Genomic DNA, 23,402 nt, shown 5'->3' on the forward strand with positions numbered 1-23,402 from the left:
GATCAAATCAGTTTGTTTTGACCCCTACTACACGCTCTTAACAGGAATAGGTCGACTTAACCTGTAACCCTGTATATTATTAGTATTTAAGTATTGGTACAATAATGTTTATTAATTAGTGTTCTAAACAACAGTGTTCTACAAATAGATCTCAAGGTCAATTTAATTACAAAGAAAAGCAATCAACAATGTCATTAACGACTATGAGCCTGTGTATGAGCTTTGCAATAAAAGTGTGCAAAGACCTCATTGATGGCACACACACTTTCAAAACGTTCGAAGCAGACGGTGTCTGCCCTTAGCAAACCATAGAGGACATGACTGTGCAATATATAAAAATAACATCAACAAAATCGGACCAGATCCAGTCATAAAGTGAATGCGAGCAGACACGTCAGCAGTGTCATTCCAAATAATTCGGTAAAAACAATATATTTTTTAATTCCTTAATCCTATAATTACTCACGTTTAATTAAAGACATTGTATCTTTTAATATATAATATATAAATTGGTATATATTATTCATAAATATGTACATAATATATGTATATATAAATTTGCACATAAACTCCTTACCCCTTCCAGTAAACGTCCCCCCTCCGCTCACCGCGCGGCGCCGGCGCGCCACATTTAAATATTTGATATCTCATTTGTTCACTGACCGGCGACGTCGTCGCGCGTCTCATTCGTAAAATGTTGTTTATGGTTTTAGTGTCACCTTGATGCATTTAATAACAATAAACTTAAAATAATTAAGAAGTCTTTGAGGCAGTGTTATTATTACTACTATTATTTGTGCAGTGTGTTTTTTAAGGATCATCTGGATTTGGATTGTTATATTATATTACAAGTAGGTATTCTCACGAAATTATCAATTTAAAAAAAAATATTTGCATCGCGATCGGTATACAATTATATTATAAGTGTTATGGTATAGATAGGTTATTAGCGCTCCGTGTGCGGCACACAGTGGTTCCAAATTCAAGTTTCATGGACCTAGGATCCAATATCGGTCTATCGCGCTGATTTTTTTTTTCAAGACAGATAATTGAACACCGATCAACTTTTTCTAATGGTAAAAATCCCCTAGGCGTATAGTTTTTGAGAAAAAAAATTGTTGAGTTTTTTTTGTATGGAGAAAAATCTTTATTATTTTTTTTCTCGCGTTGCTTTAAATTGCGAATGCTTAGATTCATATATTAAGTAAGTCCGGATGATATAGTATCCAGAAAAAAATAAAATATCTGCATCGACTTGCAGCCCCGCGCAGGAATGATCGATAAAAATTTCAATTTTCCTATGCTCTTTTCTCTTGTATTACCTGCGTTTTGTTGCTCAATACTTGCTTATTCGTACTCCTTACATGACATTAATGAATATTGAGAACATTTCAGCCCACTAAATATAAAATACGTTAAGTTATATTTTTATATCTTAAAAATTTTCAAAAACAGGCAATTATAAAATAAGTCACAGTACAACGTAACCCGTGCCTAGAAACCAATTAGGTAACGACAACAACCTATCTGGAATGCGGTGTTAGTCCCAGTTAGTTCCGAGTATATAAACAACCTCGTTAGTGCCCAATCGTTAACGATGTCCAAGTACATAAACAACCTCGTTAGCTTTAACGAGGTTGTTTATATACTTGGAAAGATTAAGAGATGTTAAAACAGCCAAGGATTTGTCTTCAGGAATGTCTTGCTTCTTTTTAATAAACAAAAATTCAGATACACTTGGTATTTATATAGTATCAGGGTATTTTTCCAAATGCTCTAAAATTTTCGCAAAAGCTGCTTTGCCGTTAGCTTTTAACTTTTCAGTAAAGCAATAAAAAAGTTCCTCTTCATTTTTTTCACTCATAGTAGAGTCGGATCGTCGTTTTTTTTGTTTATTGCTCAAATCTTGGAATGGAACTCTAGATATCTTTTCAGTGGATGTACTTGCTTCAGTAGTGGACGTTGATGGAACTGATTCAACTATAGAAGAAGAAAAGTTGGTCTGAGTTTCTTCATCTACATCCGCACAATCACCAAACAAAACATTCAAGTCCACCAAATCACAAGTAGGCCACTGGATGTCAGATTCCAACCACCTTTTATTGTTTTCCCGAGTCAGAAACGTCTTCAGAGATCGGCTTGATTCAGACCATTTTTTCGTTATAATGTGTATAACTCTACGAGAAAAATCTTTGTGTTTACTGCGATCTTCTTCAGACAGTTCATATGGGATTTTTGAGATGATAACTTCAAACAAATGGTTGAAATTCTTCAAATCACCAAATTTCCTCATAATCAGGAACATATCCAAATTAGTACTCAAGCCAGCCATTGTATAGTATACGTAAATGTCGGAAATATCGTGTACCATTGTATAGTATACGTAAATGTCGGAAATAGAGCTCAGTTTCATGTGCGGCTTATTTATATCAATTAAGAGTACTCAGGTAGTAAGGGCATGCAGGATTAAATGCGACCGAGTATATAAACAACCTCGTTAAAGCTAACGAGGTTGTTTATATACTTGGACCTCGTTAACGATTGGGCACTAACGAAGTTGTTTATATACTCGGAACTAACTGGGACTAACACCGCATTCCAGATAGGTTGTTGTCGTTACCTAATTGGTTTCTAGGCACGGGTTACGTTGTACTGTGACTTATTTTATAATTGCCTGTTTTTGAAAATTTTTAAGATATAAAAATATAACTTAACGTATTTTATATTTAGTGGGCTGAAATGTTCTCAATATTCATTAATGTCATGTAAGGAGTACGAATAAGCAAGTATTGAGCAACAAAACGCAGGTAATACAAGAGAAAAGAGCATAGGAAAATTGAAATTTTTATCGATCATTCCTGCGCGGGGCTGCAAGTCGATGCAGATATTTTATTTTTTTCTGGATACTATATCATCCGGACTTACTTAATATATGAATCTAAGCATTCGCAATTTAAAGCAACGCGAGAAAAAAAATAATAAAGATTTTTCTCCATACAAAAAAAACTCAACAATTTTTTTTCTCAATAACTATACGCCTAGGGGATTTTTACCATTAGAAAAAGTTGATCGGTGTTCAATTATCTGTCTTGAAAAAAAAAATCAGCGCGATAGACCGATATTGAATCCTAGGTCCATGAAACTTGAATTTGGAACCACTGTGCGGCATGTTGATATGTTGCCAATTAGCTACAATTTACTTGAGTTGTCTCTTTCTCGCTCAAGATATTATATTATTATTATATATTATGTTTATGTTAGTGTACTTATATGCCATCTTACTTTGACGTCTAATTGTGTATGCGATTTTTGAAGATCAAATGTTGTATTGGTAACTTATCTGCATTTACCTATAATATCATTGTCTGTATCTCCTGATATACCTACTACCTACTAAATAAACGCGAAGTAGGAACTACTTGCTTCTACCCGCGGGTTCGTCCACCTTAGTGCTTATTAACATAATATTTCAAATAATAAGCTTTCAAATAATTAAAATATGAAATAATAATAAGAAATTAAAAAAAAATATATATGGTTACATAATTATTATTATGATATTATATATTATTAATGATTTCCCGATAGCGGCATCGAATTTATTTATTTAATAATATTATTGTATTTTATACTTCCATACGACTTTATATTGTCCTTATATTTTTCATGTGAATTACGAACTTTGCATACTTACTTTGCAAAACTGTTTTTTTTTTTATTCAGTACATTTAGTACCTACTTATTGTCCTCAGGTTGTATTAAACATAATACTAAGTATTGATCATATTATTTGTTATATGGCACCACTAATAAACCAACCCATCTGCATAAGGATGACATAAAAATGACGTTTGTGATCAGTGATGATGTCACATTAGTTGACCGACAGCCGTCATCATAGATTATACTTACATTAAAACGTCTTATGATAATTCATAAATTAATTAAAATTTGGGGTAACCGGAAAATGCTCAAACATATTATCAAATACTGCTTGTCGCATGAAAACAACTGTTATCTTTGGTTATATATCCATGTTTATGTTAGTGTACTTAATTGTTATTGTTTTTAATGCGCTTTAATTGTTTAACATACAGGTTGTGGTTATGTACCGAATGCTTTAGACTCTATTTTGAACCACTTTAAACGAACAGATTTAATTCAAAACACTTATCAAGGATTGATGACAATACAAAAATTTCATGAATTTAAGTGTATTTTTAGTATTTCTTAACTAACTAAGTTCTTAAAGTTATATTATTATTTTGGAGTGAAACTTCTTTAGGCGCGTTGAGAGTAAAATTTCAAGGTCGCGTCATGCAATACCATCACGGCATAGAGAAAGCGACGATTTTGGTATATAAAATATATAATAAAAATTACATAACTATTTATTTTGACTTTATTAAAAAATATGTATTATTCAGCTTTATAATATAAATGTATTAATCACTAGCGGTCCGCCCCGGCTTCGCCCGTGGTACATGTTTACGTTTTCTTTACATAAGAACCATCCTCGTACTTCAAGGAATATAATAAAAAAAGAATTATTGAAATCGGTTCAGCCGTTCTCGAGTTATGCGCTTACCAAAACATTTTGCGATTCATTTTTATATATAAGAAAGATTATAATATTTGACTTGAGTTGAGTATCAAACATAATTGTAGCGGTTGTATATTATAAACTTAATTAATGTTTTTTTTTTTGTATTAATGAATAAATTTTATTGTAAATTTGACCTCCCTATCGGATTGGGTAAACTGTAATGGTAGGAATGGTTTTATATAAATACTAGCATTCCGCCTGCGGCTTCGCCCGCGTTTTCAAAAAAAAACCCGCATAGTTCCCGTTCGCGTGGGATTTCCGGGATAAAACCTAGCCTATGTCACTCAGAAATGATGTAGCTTTCCAACAGTGAAAGAATTTTTCAAATCTGCCAAGTAGTTTCGGAGCCTATTCAATTCATACAAACAAACAAACAAACAAAAAATCAAACCTTTCCTCTTTATAATATTTGTATAGATAAATAAAATAATAAGTAAATAAACTACGCCCTAAGCCTGCTTCGGAGGAAAGAGTACATAGCTAGGTTATCCTGTCTGAAAGTTTCACTGGATGGGAGTGTAGTTTTTTGTTTTTGTTTATCTATGGAAAAATATTGAGTAAATTCAATATACCTACCAATTAATTATTATTATTATTCTAATCGTGCATTCTTTTAAAGACGTGATTAATCCAGAGAGTGTAGGTCTGTTTAATGTTTATATTTTAATAATTTTATTTTAAAACCCGCATAGTTCACGTTCCCGTGGGATTTCCGGGATAAAACCTATCCTATGTCCCAGGGTAAAAAGTAGCCTTTGTCCTTTCTCGGGTATCAAAATATCTCTATACCAAATTTCATGCAAATTGGTTCAGTAGTTAAGGCGTGATTGAGTAACACACAGACAGACAGATTTACGAAATATAAGTATGAGAATAAGCAATGAAATATTGTTCATTTTATTTGCTATTTATAAGTTTCAGACGAGTATATTGTTGAAAGCGATTTGAAAGTTATTATTAGTACCTACTACGTACCTATATTTTTACATACGATACCCCAGAATTGTGCTGATGATGTCATCCATTATCAATGAAACGGGAATAATAATCAAATATGAACCTTGCTGCATTTGAATGTGGTTTATTGTTATGTACCTACCAAACATTAATATATCTTACGTGTTTAGAATTATTATGCATGGTACGACCATTGACAGTCTAGACTACATGTTTAGGTTTTGTAGAAATAAAAACAAAAAACAGGTTTGTGTAGGTACTTTTTTGTCAGTCCTGGTGGTGAATGCCCTGTAAGGACGTTCTATATATTATCTTTTCTTAAAAAAAGGCAATATAAATACTAATATATAAATTTAATGAAAACCTGAATTATACTAACCTCACTTGAATGATTACATACCAACAAATTATAATTTTATTATTGAAAATGAAATAACTTTACTATTCAATTTTCATAATAAACGTATTAAGAAGTAACTAATTATTGAAATAAAACTTTGAAAAATCCAAAAGGGCATCATTTCGGTTATTCAATTTTTACAAAAAAAAATAGAAATATATTAAAAAAAACACAGACTTCATTCTTTCGCGCCATTTTCCACCCAAAAAAGGAATAAGGTACTACGAAACTATTGAATTATTGATAACCTTTTTTACATAAACCTGTGACATAAACAGATGTACAATTATTGATAAGTATTGATTATAGTTTTTCTTAATTAAAATTAAACTTCGTTGAGTTAGACCATGACCTTCGAAAGGAAATAAATTTAGATAATACCGAAGCGTTTAAAAAAAATAATTCTAGTTTTTCGCGCGTTATTGTGATCCGGTTTCCATACATGCATAGTGCATACCTAAGTACTAACAGACACGCAGGAAATATATTTTTTTTAACATTATTTCTATTTATATAAAAAGCAAAATGTGTTTTAAAAATGCCATGAATGCGACTAGTGTTTTCTCTTTACTATTATGTGTCAATATTATTCTACGTGTGCGATAGAAAAATAAATGTAGACAGTAGAGACATGGTAGAGACTTTTATTTAAAAAAAACATTTGATTTCTGTAACGGTGCATTTAGAGGTACATATGGATGTACATAAAACGAACAAAGAACGAGAGCTAGAGAGGGAAAATTATGTTGTGTAAATATTATACTGTAGATAGAAAAAAAATATTTATAACTGTGATTGTTAGGTGTATTCGCATTATAGTATAACAAATAAAATAATAAGATGTATTATGTGTTAATTGCAAGCAAACGTTACGGATCCCAATTTAACAACAAATTACTATCTCCTTATCTCACGAGTTAGATTAGGTATAATCTAACGGTTTATACAATCTTACGGTTACATATTCATGAAGAAAAGGTGCAAAATACGAATATTTTTAAAACTTAAACATAGATGTCTAATCAATAAAACTTTAACAAAGATGTAGAATCTACATGTTTAAGTTTTAATCATTAAAATAAAATATTTATTTTTAATTACACATGCTAGTATGCATCTCACTAATCAAACTAGAGTAATGAAGGACTTAATTTTATTTTGTGATATAAAATATGAAGTAACCTATTCTTCGAAGGAGGACCAATGTCTCGCATACCTTGGACCACCATAAATGACCCTACGCATAATAGAACATTAACGGAACAATGGACCTATTATTTTTCAACATAACCTACAGCGTCTTTGCTCGCGTGTGCTTACCAGTATCGCACGAATTTCAGATAATTTTGAAAGTAAACAAACATCGTTACGTGTATACTATATATCAATTAAATTATTTATAATTAAATAATTATCTAATTAATAAAAGTAACATATTAAAATTAAATAACCCAATGACAAATACCAAAACAATTATTGTGAAAAGGAAATAAAAATCGGTATGTTCATACTTTACGAATTACAATAACTGTATTTGTACACACCTGACATGACAGACATCGCACATGCCGTTGCCATCGGTATTAGCTGACTGCGCGAAGATATTATAAGTTTATGAAAAAATCAAATCAATTTTTTTTAAGTTGATTTTTTATATAAGTATTTTTATCTAATCAGCGTTAGCAAAACCATAAGTTCCATTGAATGTACATTATGCAATAGTTCTTGGTTTGTGAAGAGTAACGCATTGTCATGTTTTTTGGACCGAAGTTCCTCGCGTGTTGCGAACGGGAGCTAGAGTTGTAACGACGGGTGTCCCTTGACACCTCTCAATTTTTTTTCTTCTCTTTTATTTTATTTCTTTAATAAATACGCTGATAAAAATAAAACGACACTAAATTTAAAAGAACAATTAACATTTACAAGCGACCAATTAACCAAAAATAGTATTAGTTAATTTACAGACGTGTTGTTTATTGTTGTATATTTATCTTGTCGTGTTATTTAACATAAACATAATGCTTATGTCTGACTGCTTCACGTTTGAGCAAGATCATAGTAATAACAATAATCATCGATTATAATAACTAATTTTTGTTCCAGGCCATGAATTCCGCTGCTAGTTGCACGTTAGAGTCACCTTATCAAAATGAATGCTGTGAGTAGATATTATATTTTTTTTTATGTCAGAGCAAGCCAAGGGGCAGGTGGGCCACCTGATGTTAAGTGGTCACCACCGCCCATAACACTTCTAGTGTTATAAACACTTGTAACACTAGAAGTGTTACAGGTGCTTTGTCGGCCTTTTTTTGTGATATTGATAAAATTCTTATTTTATTTTATACATTACTCGATCACGCGTATGTTAGTGTTGGAGGTGAGAAAATATAATTAATTTTATTTTTACAGGTGCTTCAAAACTGGAATCTTTTGACCTGAATAAGCCCGTAAATGTAACCGTTATTATAGACGACATTTTCCATCCAACTCCTTTCGAACCTCAGGACAGAAATTCAAACGAATTGATCAATAACGTTGAGACTAACTGTAATTACCACGATAAAAACTTGAACAAAAGTAAAAATACAAAAGCCAGGTCAAGAAAACGTGCCAGAAGCATAAGTACAATGCATCAAATACCACCTTCCAAGCAAACGCCGAACTTTACGCCCAACGTTTCAGATAATGCACACACAAAAAACAATAACAACGAAATGACATCAATGCATCAATTCATAAATAATCATAATCTGGAACATAATTCATTGTCTGTAAATAAATCTTTGAGAAATTATGTTCCGGAAGCAGCGTTTCATCCGTTAGATATAATTTTATACGATATTTTGCAAATTATCAAGTTTTACTTTAAGAAACCTCTATCTGATCAGCACCGGCAATATTATGAGAATTTTAAAAGAATAATGTTTAACCATTCCTATGAATATGTCCTAAAGTATTTAATACCAATTGAACATAATGAGAAAGTTTTATACAACTTTATAATGAGAATCACGACAGTCGCAAAAAATTGCTCTTTACCTATTGGTTTTAACGAAAGTAGACATATTTTATTTCAAATGATGAAATGGTGTAAGGAAAAAAGTATGATATCACCACCTTCTTATAACACAATCCAAACATTGATGCCAGAAAACCGTTCTTCTATATCTAATGAAAATCACATAATATTTAACAACATAAACATGAATGAACCAAACACATACCAAGTTGAATCAACATTACCTGCACAAGAAGTAAGCTTTCATGAAAATCGGGATCTTAATAATTTATACAACAATGCTAACAAAGACGTTAATAATCCTAGACTCGAGGAAAACTCACATTTATTGCAAATATTTACTTCAAAATTACCACAACATGGATCAGTGCTTCGAGCAAAATTAAACCAGGAAACAAAATGTGAGTCAATAGGATATCCAATAGTACATAATCTTATAAATTTCTCTGGCAATCGAGATATATTTGAAAGCGACTCGCTTCAGAATAACAATTGTGACTCCTATCGACCCGAAAATACAGAATCAGATATTAGTCAACAAGCTGAAACAGCTAGATCTACAATATCTAGAGACAGTGGTTTTACAAGTCCATTAACGTTTAATTTCTCGGATGAATTAGAATTGGTAAATATGTTTATCCATTTTTTTACAAATTTATCATCTTGTCTAAAACAACTTGTGGATCGTTTGGTGTTAATTAAATTTTCTTTATTGTAGAGCAATAAAGAGCCGCATACCGAAATAAACCATGATGAAGCAATACCAATTATTGAAAATGTGACATCTCTTAATACAAATTTAAAGTTGAGCCCTTGTAGTGTGTGCACGAAGATTACCCACAAAATGTGTAAAGGCTGTTACAAAATTTTCTACTGCAGTATTGAATGCATGGTAATTTTGAAAAGTATTATATTCAATTGTTTATTTTCTAGCATTATTAAAAAAACAAAAGCGATATAACAATGTTTCTAATTTCGGCGTTGGACTTTAAATTACTTAGCTACAACTTTCGAAAACATATGATTTAATTTACGAAAGTTTATTTCATAAGAATTCCAACGATATGTTTTTAAATTAACGTCATTTTAATTGCACGCGCGATTTTAGAGGACTAGAATTAATAGAAAATGGTGCCACAGATGACAATGCCATCATAAGTGATCATAATCAATTTGAAAATTGACGAACATTTTTATATCGCAGCTTAAAGTACATCTAATAACATACCTTGTGATAATATGTTTTGTTTTATTTTGTTATAATTAAACACACTTATTATTTTAGAAAGCGGAGTGGCAACTTCACAAGTTTTTCTGCTGTCAATCCCAAAAGGGTTGACAATGATGTATTGAAATGAAAATGGAAAAATAAGAAGAGCACAAGCAGTAAACATGAAACAATTACTCCTACGAGTATGTAAATATGTAAATATATAGTGTTATTTTGTATTGAAGTATATTATTTCAATAAATATACCTCCTATTTTATTTTATGAAATCCTTACTCATAATTTACTTATTATAAAATATATACGTAACTCACTCGATCGCACTATGTGTTTTTAGGCCCGAAAAAGTTTCATTCTTGTTTTATTGGAAACTAGCTTTCCGCCCGCGGCTTCGCCCGCGTTTTCAAAGAAAAACCCGTTCCCGTAGGATTTCCGGGATAAAACCTATCCTATGTCCTTTCTCGGGTATCAAAATATCTCTATACCAAATTTCATGCAAATTGGTTCAGTAGTTAAGGCGTGATTGAGTAACAGACAGACAGACAGAGTTACTTTCGCATTTATAATATTAGTATGGATATCTAAGGAGCTTCTCTTTTTAAATGCACGAGTAGAACACCCAGAGTTTTATTTCAAAAACACGATTTTTAAAAAAAATATTTAAAATATTGGAACTTTCGCGGCCGACTGAGCTAAATAAATTCGTATAAAAAAATAGATACACTAGATAATTTATTATGTTGCTAATATATGTAGTGATTACAGGCGCAAATTATCCCTTTTTGAAATTTTTGATATTGTGGATAGAGGCGAAAGTATTGTAATTTTTACTGATTTTCGTTTTTATTTTTTTATATTATATGTACTTATCTATTTTTTTATACGAATTTATTTATCTCAGTCGGCCGCGAAAATTCCAATTTTTTTTAATATTTTATTAAAAATTGTTGAATAATATTAAAATATCGACTAAAACTAACGACTTAAACCATAAACAAAAACTTGGTAATAGATAGACGATTTATATAATTGTTAAAAAACAGCTTTGACTTTTTCTTTATTAGGGACAACCCTGACATTGAATTCTTTGAAAATCGATAACTCGTAATAACTTCGTGGTTAGAATGTGGTATTTTTGTCACATGTAGACCTCAGTTCAAGGCTTCTTTTGGTACTAAACAGAGCTTATACTAAGCAGAGCATATAATATAAAAAAATAAAAACGAAAATCAGTAAAAATTACAATACTTTCGCCTCTATCGACAATATCGAAATTTTCAAAAAGGGATAATTTGCGCCTGTAATCACTACATAATATATTAGCAACATAATAAATTATCTAGTGTATCTATTTTTTTTTTATACGAATTTACTAGATATCCGCCCGCGGCTTCGCCCGCGTTTTCAAAGGAAAACCCGCATAGTTCCCGTTCCCGTGGGATTTCCGGGATAAAACCTATCCTATGTGTTAATCCAAGTTACCCTCTATATGTGTGCTAAATTTCATTGTAATCGGTTCAGTAGTTTTTACGTGAAAGAGTAACAAACATCCATACATCCTTACAAACTTTCGCCTTTATAATATAATATAGATATAGATATTAGAATATTAGATTTAGCTCAGTCGGCCGCGAAAATTCCAATATTTTAAATATTTTTTAAAAATCGCGTGTTTGAAATAAAACTCTGGGTGTTCGTCTTGTGCATTTAAAAAGAGAAGCTCCTTAGATATTTCCAATAAAACAAGAATGAAACTTTTTCGGGCCTAAAAACATATAGTGGATCGGTCTGTCGGTCTGTCTTTCCTTTCTTCACGACTACCATTGAATCAATTTGGATGAAATTTGGAACAGAGATACTTTGAGAGAGGACCAAGGATATGTTCCATCCTGAAAATCCCAAGGTGACAGGAACCATGCGAGGTTTCATTTGATTATGCGGGTGAAGCCGCAGGCAGAAAGCTAGTAATTAATAATTAAAATAAAGTATAATTTTTTTGGCAATCTAAACTTCTGAAATATGAATTATTGTTGTTACTTAAGTTGTTACTTGACAATCCAAAAAGATAATGCTTAGTCACGTGAAGGATCGCTGACCGCATACCATAAACATAAAGCACTCTAAACAATAAGTCTCTTTGTATTAAGTGATTATATAAATATTAAATTAATCAACTATAGTCCCTATGCGACAAATATTTCTTATGTAAACAATATTTTTGATATAAACCGGGATCAAGCTTTAATAAACAAACACCTTTGCTATCAGTTATATGTAGAGATTATATTATACGCTCGTCTAGCAGCGATCACGGCGTTTCGATCACATGCATGAAGGAGAAAAAAGTTACACACGAAGTTTTTGAAGGAAATATCGCTCATAGGTATGAGCAAAAACAAAAAAAAAATCTTAGAACTACATCGGACCTCTCGTACTTTGAGACAGCGCTCTACCTTCCCTTTTTTTGCCTGTAATTCGCCGAAAGGCAAATTCCGTAAAGCGTTCCGGCCTTTGTTCAGAGAAAAATGTACTGATAAGCGACCGGCTTCACCCAGCTTGTTCAGGTAGTTAACTAGCCCTAGTTGCAGTCCCTTGAACTGCGCCTGGGCAGGTGCTCTGGCTCATGACCATGTTAATTAATTCTATTTTCCTGGATTTCTTTGAGGTTCCATTATTTGATCCGGTCTTGATAATATTGAGACTATCTCCGGTGCCTTCTGTATCTCCAGAACTTCCGGATTTCCTAAATAAAAATCGGTTCACAATTTTCGAAAAAATAATATTATATACACAAAAAATAGGTTTAGGCAAATAAAATATAATATTAAAACACAAACAAAAAGAAACAATAAATACCATTTACATTGTTTTTTTGTTCTATCTAAGTACCTATACTATGAAATATAATATCTTACATTTCCTTCTCACATCTTCTATCGAGGTCAGTTCTAGAAACAATCTCTGTACATCTCAACTGCTGCACATGAGGAACAACGAAGTGAACAAAAGAGTTTTGTGGTATGAGTAGCTTCCCAGGTGTCGTAGTTCAGGATCCATCGCCCATTTTTGCAAGTGATTACTATCAAGCTAATTTTCCGTGAGTAGCTTTATTTTGATGAGACGACCAATAATTTCCTGTGCGGAACTCTCGATTGCGGTAGCTAACAGAGGTAACAAGGATAATTTTTTTTGATTTGATGGTTCTCAAATATTTATTACGCAATTTGTAGGACAATATGTCTGTTAAATTATATAAATATTAACTAAGTGAAAACAAAAAAATCAGCTGGCAGTAATCATTTACGATTACCTCGTATCGATACACATTGGAAAGAGGGGACTCTTTGATCAAACCATAGATTTTGTATGACAAATATTTTTTCGAATAATTTAGATAATTATCTTGAGATTGAACAAAAAAAAAATTCAGTTCAGTTAATAAATATTAATATTAATAGTTCAGTTAATAATATACAAAACTCTAAAGATAACGCACATATATTATTAATCACATAACTACGCCGATAATGCGCACAATTTTGGCTACGTAAATACTTGAAGAGAGAATGCTTGTGGAATGTGCACGTTACTGATCTCTTCTATTTATAAAATTTTTAGACCGCTATCTTTTGGGAGTGGTTATTTACTCAAACTCAAACATTTATTTAATTCAATTAGACTTCGAAACTTTGTGGTATGAGTAAAGAGAAAGCGACTTTGTTTTATACTATGTAGTGATGATTTATGAATAATGGTAATCCCTATGGATTACCATTAGAGATTGTCGCTTAAGCACCACAAAAAGCATTTTTAGGAAACTTAATTTACTTTAGATATTGTAGTGTATCTATGAGCACTGAAATTATGATTGTGTAATTATAAAATATTCATCTAAGTAATTTGATATAATATTGAAATGGGAATGGGGAACGCACCAAACCACTACATTAGATTTAGATTTTCGGCGGTAGCGCTATTTAAAGGTAGCGCTGCTCAGCGCTAATTATTCACAGTATTGTAGCCTTGTAGCTCTGTATTTACAATATTCGTATGCATTGTATAGTCTGTATAAAAAAAATCAAGATGACAATTGACAATCTGTCATTGTCATTTAAATATTATTCAAGCCAAGTAAACAGATTACAGAATATTTTTGATTATTATAAAATAATATCTAAAGTCTAAACTAATTTATAGTTTATTTATTAAACAAACAATGATATAAATGCGATATCTCATTGCATATTATTTTGAAAAATATTACTAATATTAGCATCATGTTAAAAACAGTGCAATATGAAAGAAATTTTATTGAAGATTATGCGGAAACGTAATAAATAAAAATGTTATTCTTATTACACATTTTGTGCTCGAAAGATTATAGTAATTATACAGAAAGACTAAATTTTATTAAGATGTGGTATGCTGCCATTTTACGCTTTATCCGAAGACCATTGGTTCTCGGTATTATATTTGCATCTTCGTTGACTTACTGTATCGTCAGTTTTCTGAGAGAGGTTAGTTATTATAATACCATCACGTATAATTCATGTCAAATAAAATCCACTTTTGCATTATATGTTACGGCTGACATCCAAATTGCGGCTAACCAAAGTCTAGACAGCTACGTAGCTGTAGTGGCAGTAGCCGTTTGTTAAAACTGCCTGAGTTCTTACAAATTAGGTCCTTACTAAGTTGACTACCTAAAAAAACTAATAGGACTGGTATAATCCTGTGATAGCATACAAAAGAACTCATGTGGAATTTTTTACTGTGTATTTTTTTAATAATAGTCCATCTCCACTACATTAATTATATCATAATATACATACTGGCTTATAACGATTGATGAACTTATGAATCAAAAATACTGCATTTCTATTGAAAAATACACTTACAGGGTACAGATAAAAACATGATTTATCAGGATGTGTCCTTAGAACAGAAACCCTTTGTGTGGAGAACATTACAAGAGCATAATGAGACTGTAGATATTGAGTGCAGAAACTCTGTTCAAGGTAGAGCGCTTATTGTGGATGACAGAGGTAAATATTATTATGAACTAGCTGTACTCCGCGTTTTCACCCGCATTGCTCTACTCCTGTTTGTCTTAGTGTAATGATATATAGCCTATAGCCTTCCTCGATAAATGGGCTATCTAACAACAAAAGAATTTTTCAAATTGGACCAATAGTTCCTGAGATTAGCATGTTCAAACAAACAAACTCTTCAGCTTTATGATAATGTATAGATAATTTGTTTTAATTTTACCAGTGGTCAGTGAAGGAAATCATTGTGAGGAAACTAACATGTTGAAGAATCAAAAGTTTAACTGTATGTGACATCTGCCACCCAGCACTTGTCCAGTGTTGTCGATTATGGCCTGCACCCTCATAGGGGGCCTATAGGCAGGCAGTTTTTGTGTGTGTTGTTCTTATAGATTTTTAAAGTACATATTAAAAACTTCATCGTTAAATTTTATGTGTATTTACCATTATTTTAATGAATTTTTATATTAATTACACACAGTTCAGTACCGATTTTTATTTAAGCTCTGTTCTATAAACTAATAAGAAAACATTTATATGATATTTTAAATTTATTACTTATATAATTAATAACACAAAACTGAATAAAATATTGGGTTGATTTTATTCACGCTCAATGTGCAGCTATTAGTATAAATCATTATAACTATATTCTAATCTAAGATTGATTTATAGAAAAATTTTCTTTTAATATTCAGGTTATGTTTGTCAAAGGAATGACATAGGAAAGAATGGATGTTGCATTGTGGATGCGGAAGAAACAACAAGATACAGTTGCACTTCATGTAATGAAAACCACTGCTGTCTTGTATATGAGTACTGTGTCTCCTGCTGTCTGGATCCTAATAAGGTAATAATTTAATCAAATTCATGATGTAAAGGGTAGAAATTTAGTGTTTTCTCTCTAATATCAACAAGTGTTATTCTACTTGTAAAATAAATGTGAAAGTTTGTGAGAATGGATGGATGTTTGTTACTCTTTCATGCATATACTACTGATCCAATTACAATTAAATTTGGTATGGAAATCTAGTCATAATATACTTTGTAGTATTAACTCTTGATGGAACAACATTTATGTTATATATGTAGTTTATATTTTGAAATGAACAATATTTAATATAGAAAACAAATTCTGGTATCTAATGTCCTTCTTGTGCAAAGGCATCAGTACAAGCAAAGCACTAGAGAAACCCAGTTGATCTCAACTATATAAATATGTATCTGTTTTCGCAGAACAGAGACTTGGACAGACAGACTAGGACAGTTTCTATAAAGATTTTAATCATTTCAATAAAAACTTTCGACACAATATTTTCCTCTACCAATTCAAGCAGTGGTTTTCTGGAATTTAATTTCATCTTTCCAAAAGTCAAATAAGACAATGAGTTGTTACTCAAGCTTACTTAATTTATAGCTAACAAAAATCCTGAATATCATTGGATAACCTGAAATACTTGTACATTTTCAGAGAAGTATGTTGCAAGTGGTCCTCTCAAAGCTCACGGTCGAGGAGCATGTATTGGTCCACTCACTGGGAGACGATTATGAACTGTGTCTCACGAAATGCAGGACAAGTTCACACAGTGTACTCCACGAGAATTCCTACAGAAACCCAGGACATAAGCACTGTTACAGTGATACGGCAGAAACAAAAACACCATCCTAGCATTTACTTCTGCACAAGTTGCGGAAACATGCCTGATATTAAAACTGTATTATCTGTGACCAGTGACTTTACAAGTGCAAGGGACCACTTTAATTAAGGTTATTTATATGATTTTTATTAGCATCTTGTTTTAAGGAATCCATTTTCTTGACGAGAATTTGTGCCTTGCTAGAGTAGAAATAACACTTGGTAAATTGTAATTAGCCAAATGTATATCGATATAATATAATATGTCGCCGTAAGATTGAAAAACACGATTGTAAAATAATACAATAAATTGTAATTGATCACAATTTGTCGAAAGATTACAATCTTTCGAGCTAGATTGTAATTGTATTTACAATTTTACGGTGGCAATTATAATATATTAATGTTTTAACTTTTTAGTCTAATATGTTGATCAATGAAGTTATTGTAAAATAAAAGAGACTGCAATAGAGTAAGTGTTCACAGATTTAAATAGGTCTTTAAATAGATACTTTAATTGCACATAGACGTGAACTGGATTTTGCTATTTATTTACTTACTAATATATAAAGAAATTTTTATAGAAGAAAGGAAATTTTTAAAAAGTAGGTGAAGGTACATGATTGTTGGTCAAGAAACGTCACCTTTAATTAAGCAATATTTAATTTTTTAATTATAAAATGAATATTTTTTCTGTAGTTGCACATAAATTTAATCAAGTCTTCTTTATTTTAATAAAAATAAAAGGGCTTTGTTAAAATTATTAAATATGTAAATTTAAACATTTTTCATATACTTACTTACATATACAGCATAATATATAAATAACAGTAGGAACACAATAATAAGAGTTAATAAGAAATAATTCTATTCCATTACATTTTCATAAATATAATAATTATTTCATGAAAGTCAGACAATTGTATATTATAATATTTTGCTTTCTAGTTCTTTATAGTGCTTTGTCATGAATACAATAGAATATAACTGTACTTAAAAAAACCTTGGTTTATGTATGTCTATGTTTATTACTTATATACACAATAAAATTACTAGAAATATACACAAAACAAACGCCATCTGCCCAACATCAGGAACGCAACCACGAAGCTAAGTTGCAATAAAGCAATAAAACGAAAATATCCTCAATAGTTTCGAGCAAAATCGTAACAAAAGACGTTTCTCGCGCTTACAACAACATAAAAAATATAGTAAGGACCATGATGAAGAGATTTCTAAGTAATGGTTGGACATTTGAACACCATATGTTACTAAAGTACTCGAACACGAAAACTATCGTCAAATTATTATCGTCGAAAGCATTTGTGTGGGAATTTGAAAAGCGCCCCTGCCGTGCGTAAAAGGAACTAATTGTTTACATGTATTATGACGTCATGAGTCATGTTCTTCATGAGAATACGAATATTTTAACCAAAGCTAATATAATAATAATATACTTTGATGCATGGACGTATAAAAAAAGACGGACGCCGTTTTACGAACAAACAACGTGAAGCCACCGTAGTAAGCTAGCGATCGTGTAAAGACAATGAACACGCACACACTCTCACCATAGTAAGCTAGTCGGCCGCCATTACGTCGTGAACTACCGACTGATTAACTGCGTCACTGTTTCACAAAAAATATTTAAAATGCCGTCTTGCGTGGTTAAATGGTGTCGCAAGTCGCAACAGTAGGTACAATTTTAAATAACAAAACACAAGGGATTCATTCCACAGGGAAGCAAGTTATTTCTTTTATGTTTTAATGACAAAATTATTACGGCAAAATTTATAGAAAAAAATACAGCCGCCATTGTCATCAACACAGCTGTTGCCATAGCAACATGGCACACACACATGGATGTGTCGCCGCCATTATTAAGCTTCACTCCATGTATAAGCGATATACCGTCCGTCTTTTTTTATACGTCCATGCTTTGATGATAGTATTCGGGCTCGCGCTTCTGATTTTAACATTTCACAAAAGAGAGCGGTGCGAGATTATGATCAATAAGTGCCTTAGAAATAAGTATTAAGAACGTGTAATTTTAAATAGATATTTATATTTTAAACTATTTACATATTATTATGAACTTAGAATTAATAATATCGATAAGTACCTTTAAAAACGTCACTTTAGGCCTTAGCATACTTAGTTACCAAATTCGTTTTCTTATTAGTAGAAATAAAATGTTATGTATAATTCGGAACGGCAATATTATAGGTATACTAGCGGTCCGCCCCGGCTTCGCCCGTGGTACATAATATTTACGTTTTCTCTACATAAGAACCATCCTCGTACTTCAAGGAATATAATAAAAATAGAATTATCGAAATCGGTTCAGCCGTTCTCGAGTTATGCGCTTACCAACACATTTTGCGATTCATTTTTATATATAAGAAGATTAAGAAGAGCTGGAACGTCAACACATTTACACATTGCACATGTTAGGCCGGGAGATACTGACACAAAATTTCGGGCCATTTGTAACAGGATGGCGGTCTAGAGGGGTTTTAGTACGCAATGACAAAAAGAAAAATGATGGTCAGAACGCTGGTACCGGCGGACTAGTCGCGTGGGCGTTAGTCACACTCGTCGGATAAATAGCGAAAGTCCAACGATTTGTAACACAAAAATTTTAGAATTTACCGATAGCCCTTAAAAAAGATGTAGGCGGTAGTGTCATGCCATACAGTTACGATGTGACTTACAGTCCGCCATACCGACGTGAATGCGTTGATTTAAAAAAAACAATTCAACCATTTGTACCGGGCTCACTTTTGCACAGGTAACCATCGTCGTGCAGCCATTTACTAAAATCGCCATGCCATACTTTTCGGACGATTCCAAATGGTCGCCATACCGCGGAAAAGTAGCGGAAAGCGCGGAAAGCGAAGATTTGTAAATCGTTTGACTTTCGCTATTTATCCGACGAGTTCGACTAACGCCCACGCGACTAGTCCGCCGGTACCAGCGTTCTGAGTTCTGACCATCATTTTTCTTTTAGTCATTGCGTAATAAGACCTCTGTAGAACCGCCATTCTGTTACAAATGACTCGAAATTTTGTGTCAGTATCTCCCGGCCTATGTATGTGTCATTTTTTGCAATTGTTTATAAATACAGGGTGATGTAATTGGTGTAGTACGAATATCTAAAAATCTATGAAGAATTTTGTGATACAGTAAATGGAAGAATTATAGACTATTTTACAGTATTCAATAAAATCATTTAATTTTTTGTTCATTTTCATTAGAAATGTCAATTTTTCTCACCAAGGTGGAAATTTGGATGATAAGGATCTTGTTAGAGAAATATAAATTTTGACTAAAATCGGCATTTTTTTTTTTCAAAAATCAAATAACTAATTAATAATCAGAGTTATCACATTATTAAAAAAAATAAGCCAAACTATACACAATTTTTACCTACTTGATGCAATCCTCAAAGATCATGGACATAGTGTATTGCGCCTTCCACCATACCATGCAGAACTCAACCCAATAGAGTTACTATGGGGCATAATTAAAGGGAAAGTAGCATCACAAAATGTGAACTTTAATTTGAAAACTGTGTAAGAATTATTTAGAAAGGAAGCAAATGCTATTAGTCTGGATATGTTTAGTGACGTTTGGAGAAAGACGCGAGAACATGAGGAAAAATATATTCAATTAGAACCAAAAGTAGATAATTAAACTGACTCATTTATAATAACATTAAGAAATTCCGACAACGAAACATCGAGTTCTTCGAGCGATGAAAGTTACAGTGAAGTAGAAGATTACGATTATGATTAAATAGATTATTCTTCTTCTCTATAGATACTGCTTTCTGAATTGGTGGTAAATGTTAAAACTGTTAAACTGTTATGACGATTCAAAAGTGCTTCTAGAAGAAGTCTAATTGTATAAATGTTTGAGTTTAAAACCAATAGTGTGAAAATTATACAATAAACATGTAACACATATGTATTTGTTAGCGCGTATTGGTAGGTATTACGTACTTATTACAAATATAATATTTCTTAGATATCTTTACTCGACCAAAGTCAGGAATTTAATTATTATTTGATAATTGAATGATTATTAATACTTTTATCCAATTGATTATTATTAGAATAAATAATTAACTTCATCAATTGATTTACTTTTAAATTATAATTTTACAGGTAAATTATGAGAGCTTTCATAAGTAATTATATTTGCATATACATATATCTACAACGCACCCATTTTACAATTCAAGTCTAAAATGAAACTAGAGTCGCATTTATTTTTGAACATACTGTAAGTGAAATTGCATAAGTGTGAGTACTGTGAACATGCCAGCTTTCCCTAATTGACCGATAATATTCACCAAGACGTCAGTCGAACATATTTATCGTATAATTATATTTATTTTTAGTTACAATATGTTTGCTTCTTTAATGAGCTTGAAGTTTTTAAATCTGCAGTTTCAATGCAATGAGTAAATTATTATGTATGCATTTGGACAATTTAGTTACTTTATATGTTTTTACAAATTAATAATACTCGCCTCAAACAGAATGTTCATAAGCTGTATGATTTATTTTTCTTTTAAGCTTTTGACTAATACAACGCCTACGTAATTATAATAATCTATGTAATATAATTAATTCTTGTAGCAATAATTTATTTACACAGCGTGTTTTATAGGTATAGGTACATTATATGTATATTATATAGCAATAATAATTCAATAATAGACATATAATATTCACGCATTGATGACTTAACGAGAGCAAACGAGCAACATAGCTTATGGATGCCTTACATCAACAATAGCTTATAAAGAGAAATTATATACTTACCTAGCTAGGTTTCGATTATGTATATCATAAGCGGCACGTAACTTTAGGGTTGAGTCAAATGTGGAAGGGAATACAGCGCGTGGGTACCGTCGTGCCTGTCACACAATTATTACTCAGATAGTACCTCATTATTATGATGCCAAAAATCGGGATACATGGCGCAGTACCAGGCCTCCGTCACTCGCTCAAGGTCGCGCTATAAGTGCCTACCGCACAGTAGGTCGGTACCGACCCAAGCGGCAGTTGGTTGGCACACGCGAGACTGCGCACCCGCGTCACGTTTCCCGCGCTCGCTACCAAGATGCCCGGTTATTGCGATGTGGACGGGTGTCGGAGTTCAAGAGTGAATAACAAGGAATTGTCTCTTTTACTACTTTGCTACTTTTTATCCAGGAGACATATTATAGCGGGTCCACGCGGGTGAAACCGAAGGAAACAACTACTATCAATAAGATTTCTTTTTTTTTATTGTATAATGTAACAAATATAATAACAATAAAAAATTAAGTGTTACAGCAACTCTGTGTTTAATTTACGCGCTCGGTACAACCCTAAAGTTTTCGTTTGATGACGCAATCACGCGGCGTGCGCGGGAAACTCGCTTCTCGGTGCGTGTTCGTAGAGTACATTTCTTACTGCAGCCGAGTTGCGGCGCATTTTGTAGGTAAATATAGCGTAGGTATTTTAGCTTTTGTATGGGAGTGATGTATCTGTTACGAAGTAACTATTCTCTAATCTGTGGCAGTACTGTCGACGCCCTTTGCCCAAGCTAGGATATTAATGTAATGTACCCATTATTCTCGACTGCGCAGGTTCTGGACAGTACTAAGAAATAGCCGCTAGCAGTATTATCACATTAATTAAAACCATACAATTTTATAAAATATGGACGCTGTTAATATCACAAGCTATGACTCTCGTTTACTCCAGCAACTGTGATCACTTATAGCTAATACCTTTGTTATTTAATATTGTAAATACCTACCTAAATATATTTTTGTACTATTTTATGTAGTTTATGTTTATTCTAACCCTTGGTTCATTTCACTTCTTGTTCTACTTAATATAAAAGGTCGAGATTTTTTATAGTTTTTTAATAGTTTATTGTATTTAGTGTTTGGAATTGTCTATAGGAACCAATCAGCATCAAAAATATAAGACTGGCTGTACTGTATTACATATATACACCAACATTATTGTATTTTAAAACGGCAACATCCGTTTATAATTCGCGCTCTTTCGCTCTTACGCATAAAACAGATTATATCTCGCTCTCTCGCCTGTACGTTCATATTGCCATTCTGGAGCGTGTACACACGTTTTTAATTACCTATAACTGGACTGTATTTTAAATTGCTTATAGAAAATATATTTATATCGAATCAAGTTCGATACATATAATATTAAATACCCATGTAGAATTTATAAATTGTGGCTGCAGGGCTGCAGTGACTGCTTGAAAAAATATTAATTTCTCAAAATTTAATGCAAACAAAAGCCTGGTAATTTGATATAATTTACAATATTTTCGTTATCATAATACATATAACCACAAATATCTTTAATCATATACTTATAGAAAACATGTAAAAATATTATAACATATTTAATAACACCACCGACTTTTACTTGACGTTACAAAGTTTATAATATTATTATTTGTTGTATTGTACCA

The 23,402-nt window shown here is 32.0% G+C and overlaps 2 protein-coding genes across 3 annotated transcripts; both read left to right on the forward strand.

The window, feature by feature from the left end:
* The first annotated feature begins 341 nt into the window (after positions 1–341).
* Positions 342–11,560, forward strand: LOC149483283 (uncharacterized). Of its 2 annotated transcripts, none has more exons than XM_089702277.1 (5): positions 342–420; positions 8,067–8,121; positions 8,373–9,607; positions 9,701–9,874; positions 10,268–11,560. In XM_089702277.1, the coding sequence occupies exons 2-5, from the start codon at positions 8,070–8,072 to the stop codon at positions 10,319–10,321; spliced, it is 1,515 nt and encodes a 504-aa protein (XP_089558403.1). In that variant the 5' UTR covers positions 342–420; positions 8,067–8,069; the 3' UTR covers positions 10,322–11,560. The 2 variants fall into 2 exon arrangements, with proteins under 2 accessions (XP_089558403.1, XP_089558401.1); XM_089702275.1 differs by lacking the exon at positions 342–420 and adding an exon at positions 629–851.
* Positions 11,561–14,337: 2,777 nt separating this feature from the next.
* LOC149483284 (SREBP regulating gene protein) lies at positions 14,338–17,681 on the forward strand. Its single transcript, XM_089702278.1, has 4 exons — positions 14,338–14,728; positions 15,112–15,256; positions 15,958–16,109; positions 16,731–17,681. Exons 1-4 carry the CDS (start codon positions 14,555–14,557, stop codon positions 16,926–16,928), a joined length of 669 nt encoding a protein of 222 aa, XP_089558404.1. The 5' UTR covers positions 14,338–14,554; the 3' UTR covers positions 16,929–17,681.
* Positions 17,682–23,402: the final 5,721 nt, after the last annotated feature.

The sequence above is a fragment of the Colias philodice genome, chromosome 13, assembly GCF_061535455.1.
Source record: "Colias philodice isolate Cphi_HAF_F1 chromosome 13, ilColPhil1 Martin Lab GWU primary, whole genome shotgun sequence".
In the NCBI taxonomy this organism is placed as follows: domain Eukaryota; kingdom Metazoa; phylum Arthropoda; class Insecta; order Lepidoptera; family Pieridae; genus Colias; species Colias philodice.

What these genes read in the sequence shown, in the direction of transcription:
- LOC149483283 (XM_089702277.1), top strand. Translation starts at nt 8,070, where the DNA reads ATGAATTCCGCTGCTAGTTGCACGTTAGAGTCACCTTATCAAAATGAA. An exon ending in ACCTTATCAAAATGAATGCT is followed by an intron (nt 8,122 to 8,372) that starts GTGAGTAGATAT and finishes TTATTTTTACAG; the next exon opens with GTGCTTCAAAACTGGAATCT. An exon ending in TCTCGGATGAATTAGAATTG is followed by an intron (nt 9,608 to 9,700) that starts GTAAATATGTTT and finishes TCTTTATTGTAG; the next exon opens with AGCAATAAAGAGCCGCATAC.
- LOC149483284 (XM_089702278.1), top strand. Translation starts at nt 14,555, where the DNA reads ATGTTATTCTTATTACACATTTTGTGCTCGAAAGATTATAGTAATTAT. An exon ending in TCGTCAGTTTTCTGAGAGAG is followed by an intron (nt 14,729 to 15,111) that starts GTTAGTTATTAT and finishes ATACACTTACAG; the next exon opens with GGTACAGATAAAAACATGAT. An exon ending in GCTGTCTGGATCCTAATAAG is followed by an intron (nt 16,110 to 16,730) that starts GTAATAATTTAA and finishes GTACATTTTCAG; the next exon opens with AGAAGTATGTTGCAAGTGGT.